Source organism: Vicugna pacos, chromosome 26, assembly GCF_048564905.1.
Source record: "Vicugna pacos chromosome 26, VicPac4, whole genome shotgun sequence".
Classification (NCBI taxonomy): Eukaryota; Metazoa; Chordata; class Mammalia; order Artiodactyla; family Camelidae; genus Vicugna; species Vicugna pacos.
The window spans coordinates 16,211,713-16,216,842 of NC_133012.1; the positions used below are offsets into that span (position 1 = coordinate 16,211,713).

The following is a 5,130-nucleotide window of genomic DNA, read 5'->3' on the forward strand; positions in this document are numbered from 1 at the left end:
ATCCTGGGCCTTCCCTGGTCTGGGTCTTCCCTGGCCTGGTCCTGCACACTAATGGGCCTGAACACTCCTGGTCCTGTACACACCTCGGCCTGCACCCTACTGGTCCTGCACACTCCTCTGTTTGCACACACATGGAACTGCACACCCCTTGGCCTGCACACTCCCAGACCTGCACAATCTTGAGCCTGCACAATCCTGGGCCTGTACACTCCTGGGCCTACACACCCCAAGGCCTGCACACTGCTGGGCCTGCACACTCCTGAGCCTCCCTTCTCCTGGGCCTGCACAATCCCTCATCTGCACACTCCTAGGCCTGCACACTCTTGGGCCTGCACACTCCTGGGCCTGCACACTCCTGTCTCTGCACACTCCGGGGACTGCACAGTCCTCGGTCTGTATACTCCTGGGCCTGTACACTCCTGGGCCTGCCGTGGCCTGGGCCTGCACACTCCTCAGCCTGCACACTCCTCTGTCTGCACACTCCTGGGCCTGCACACACCTGGGCAGGCACACTCCAGGGCCCTCTGACACCTGTGCCTGCACACTCTTGGGCCTGTCTTCTCCTGGGCCCGCATGAACCTGGGCCTCTTCACTGCTGGTCCTGCCCTCTCCTAGTCCTGCACACTCCTGGAACTGCACACTCATGGGCCTGCCCCATTTGGCCCTGCCCTCTCCTGTGACGGCCCTCACCTGTCCTGCACACACCTGGGCCTGAACACTACAGGCCCTGCACACATCTGGCCCTCTACCCTCCAGGGCCTGCCTTCTACTGGGACCGAACAATCCCTCGTCTGCACACTCCTGGGGCCTGCACGCTCCTGGGCCTTTCTGTGCCTGGGCCTGCCCCCAATTCGGCTGGCCCTCTCCTGGACCTGCACACTCTTGGGCCTGCACACTCCTGGGACTGCACACTCCTGGGACTGCACTCTCCTTGGCCTGCACACTCTTGGGCCTTCTTCCTCCCGTGCCTGCACACTCATAGGCCTGTTCCAACCTGTGCCGGCACACCTCTGGGTCTGCACACTACTGTGATGCATACTCCTGGGCCTGCACACTCCTGGACTTGTACACTCCTGGGCCTGCCCACTAATGGGCCTGCACACTCCTGGAAATGTACCATCCTGGGCCTGCACACTCCTCTGTCTGCACACTCCTAGGCCTGCACACTCCTGGGCCTGCACATCCCAGAGCCTGCACACACCTGGGCCTCTACACTCCTGGGCCAGTACACTCGAGTACCTGCTCTACCCCGTGTTTGCACACCCCTGAGACTGCACAGTCCCAGGTCTGCACACTCTTTGGCCTGCACACTCCTAGGCCTGTTCCGTCTTGTGTCTGCAGACCTCTGGGGCTGCACACTCCAGGGCCTACACACACCTGGGCCTGCACGAATCTGGGCCTGTTCACTCCTGGGCCTGCACACTCCTGTCTCTGCACACTCCTGGCCTTGGATACTCCTGGGACAGTACACTCCTGGGACTGACCTGCCCTGGGCCTGCACTCTCCTGGCCCTGGACAAGCTTCTGTCTGCACACACCTGGGGCTGCACACTCCTGGGCCTGCACACTCCTGGGCCTGCCCTCTCCTGGGCCTACACTCTCCTTGGCCTGCACACTCCTGGGCCTGCTCCCTCCTGTGCCGGCACACTCCTGGGCCTACTCCCACTTGTGCCTGCACACTCCTAGGCCTGTTCCCACCTGTGCCGGCACACTCCTGGGACTACACACTCCTATGTCTGCACACCCCTGGGCCTGCACACTCCTGGACCTGTACACTCTTGGGCCTGCACAATAATGGGCCTGCACACTCCTGGAAATGCACCCTCCTGGGCCTGCACACTCCTCTGTCTGCACACTACTAGGCCTGCACACTCCAGGGCCTGCTGACTTCTGTGTCTGCACACTCTTGGGCCTGCCTTCTCCTGGGCCCGCACAATCCCTCGTCTGCACACTCCTGGGCCTGTACGTTCCTGGGCCTTTCCTCGCCTGGGCCGCCCCCAATTAGACCCGCCCTCTCCTTGACCTGCACACTCCTGGGCCTGCACACTCCTGGGCCTGCACACTCCTGGGCATGCCCTCTCTTCGGCCTGTACACTCCTGGACCTGCACACTCCTGGACTTGTACACACCTGGGCCTGCCCTGGCCTGGGCCTGCACACTAATGGGCCTGAACACTCCTGTGCCTGCACACTCCTGGGCCTTTCCTTGCCTGCACCTGCCCCCAATTTGGCAGAACCCGGTCCCAGTATCCATCCAACCTGCAGGGGACTGTGTGGGAATCACACAAGGATGTGTGACCAGAAGGCAAAAAAAAAGCAGGGAGCCACTGTGGGGCAGCGCACCCTAGAGGCCTAGATGGGGCACTGGGCCTGAATCTGACATGACAGAACGACCTAGGAGGTCGCATGCCAGAATGGACGATATCAGAGTTGTGTTTAATTTCAACCCGCCGACAGGGAGCTGGGAAGCAGGCGGCAAGGAGGGTGACTTTCCCCAGATCCCAGGGCAGACCCCGGCCTGTGTGGGGTGTGCCCTGCTCCCCACAAGCCCTCTGTGGGGCCCTTCCTTTGCTGAGTCTGTGCATGAGCTCCCTGTGATGCCAGCCCGCAGAGGTGACAGGTGCAGTAGGTGTTTGTGGTTCTAGAGACATGATGGCTTTCCTAGGAAGCAGGGTCCTGAATGATCCCCACTGGGCCAATGGGGGATTGGGGAGACCCTGAGAAGCAGGTGGCTTGTCCAGGGTGACAGCACTGCTGGCGGGGGAGCCGGGTCTGAACCCAGCTGTGTCGTCAGAGCTGTGACCCTGGCTGCATCCAGGCCTCCCCAGGGCAATAGGAGGGGCCGAGTTGGTGTCACTGGGTGGACATGGCATGGGGTGGGAAGTGAGCCATCAGCAGCCCAGAGAGGCCCTTGGGGAGCTTTGTGTAAGGAGGAAGCTTGGGGAAGGGGACCCCAGGAAGTGACCTCACTTCCCTGGCAACAGAGCCCAACAGAACTTGGGACCCAGGTCACCAGGCACCCGCTGTGTAGAGAAGGACACTTCTCAACTGACTTGGCTGGTGAACTCAGCTCAGCTCAGACATGTTTTGTTGCATCCCAAGATCCCGAGGTCGCGGCCCCCGGAAAGCCCGCAGCAACGGCCTTTGCCAACAGTGCCGACAGTGGGTCGGGTCTCACCCCAGGCGCCTCTGGCCTTTTGGCCAGAGGGACCGAAAGGTAACACAGGGAGGCCCAGGGCAGGCCCGCCCAGGCCGGGTCACCACTCAGACCCCACCCGGGTGGCCCCACGGCCCCTTCCTGACTGGTGGCGGTGGGGCAGTCATGTTGGGGGGGGGGTCCTGCCTCAAGCAAGAGCAGGCTGAGGAAGGGTCAGAGGCCTGGGGGGCCGATCACGTCCCCAGCCTGGGTCCAAGTGGGCTGGCTGGGATGTGGAGAACCGGGGCAGGGCCCTGCTGCCCGAGGTGGCGCCCATGCCCTAGGGTGTGTCTCTTGCCTCCCGGGTGACTGAGATGACCAAGGTCCCAGTCTGATCTGGCAGCAGAGGGTCGAGTGGGGCAGAAGCAGGAGTGGTCCTGGCCGGGCAGGGCTCTGAGACCTCCGGACCGGGCCGGCTGCCGGTCACTGTCATTGCAGAGCCAGACACCGCAGGATCCGGGGAACCAGGACACTCATGCCACCTCTCCAAGTGAGGGGCTGGTGTGCCACACTGTGGAAGGCCAGCACAGGCTCCAGAAGAGTCTGGGTATGAAGGGCTCCCCACCACCACGGCCTCCTGCCCAGACATCGCCCAGGTCTCTCCCCAGGATCTTGCCCAGGGCTGAGGGGCAGCTCAGCACCCCCGGCTCTGACCTGGAGCACCGTGCCCACCTCCTGGGGATTCAGGTAGAGGACCAGGAGCCCCCCGAAGCAGAGCCCAAAGGTGAGAAGGGCGGGGCCGGTGTGGGTGTGTAGGTGAGGGAGGGCGGAGGGCTGGGCCACACAGGGAGGCATCCCCAAAGTCTGTAGTTGGGACCAGAGCAAAGACTGGCCTCAGACCACCTGTCTGGAAGAATTCAGTCACAGAACAAGTGCCTGTGGGCACTTGCTCAGTGGGAGCTGCCTGCAAAGCTCTGGGAAGATTTCTGTCCTTGAAAAGGCACGTGGAAAGGGAGGCATGTGGGTACCTTTTTCCAGGTTGTGCCTGAGCAGAACCACTAGACTTAAAGCTCTCTCCACGTCCAACAGTTACAGGTCCAGAGCAGGCAGAGGCAGGGGAAGACGCCAGAAAACAAAAACAGGACCACCAGGGTCCAGCACGAGACTGCGAACACCCTCCAGCTGCTCCTGCTGAACATGAAGATCCTGCTGCTCCAGCTGCATATGAAGAGCCTGCCGTTCCTGCTGATCTAGCCGCTCCTGAAGAGCCCGCCGGTCCTGCTGATCTAGCCGCTCCTGAAGAGCCTGAAGCTCCTGAAGAGCCTGCCGCTCCTGCTGATCTTGCCACCCCTGAAGAGCCTGCAGCTCCTGCTGATCTTGCCGCTCCTGAAGAGCCCGCCGCTCCTGAAGAACCTGCCGTTCCTGCTGATCTAGCCGCTCCTGAAGAGCCTGCCGCTCCTGCTGATCTTGCTGCTCCTGAAAAGCCTGCAGATCCTGCACCTGCACCTGCGCCGCTGGGCAGTGGAGAACCATTTCGGGCATCATCACCCCCTAGGGCTGAGCCCCCTCTGCCCCCTCCTACACCTTCTCCAAAATCCCACCATGAATCCCCTCCCCTACCCGAAGTTGACTTCCCTACCCCTGAATTTGCTTTTGTTTTGTTCTTCTTTAGTTTAGTTTATTTGTTTTACATCATTTATGGCATTCTATAATTTTCCATTTCCCACTTCCTTTAATAAAATACAGATTTTTTCCCTTTTAAACTGCATTTCAGGAACATTAAGTGCATTCCCATGCTGTCCGACCATCACTACCATGTAGTTTTATGCTATTTATGCCCGTGAAGTACATCCCACCACGGCCTCAAACCCCTCATCTGAGGACGGACTGATGCCTGAAATGGTGGGAAATGACAGGTGTGGGCACGTTGCTGGGATCAGAGTTGATCCCAGGGAACCCACTGTATTGATGGGCAGCAGGTTCAGTGTCCAGGTGC

At 60.8% G+C, this 5,130-nt stretch overlaps 1 protein-coding gene across 1 annotated transcript; it reads left to right on the forward strand.

Moving 5' to 3' along the window:
- The first annotated feature begins 2,807 nt into the window (after positions 1-2,807).
- On the forward strand, positions 2,808-4,846 carry LOC140689398 (uncharacterized). Its single transcript, XM_072950115.1, has 3 exons — positions 2,808-3,215; positions 3,633-3,918; positions 4,224-4,846. Exons 1-3 carry the CDS (start codon positions 3,081-3,083, stop codon positions 4,844-4,846), a joined length of 1,044 nt encoding a protein of 347 aa, XP_072806216.1. The 5' UTR covers positions 2,808-3,080.
- The last annotated feature ends 284 nt before the right edge of the window (positions 4,847-5,130 follow it).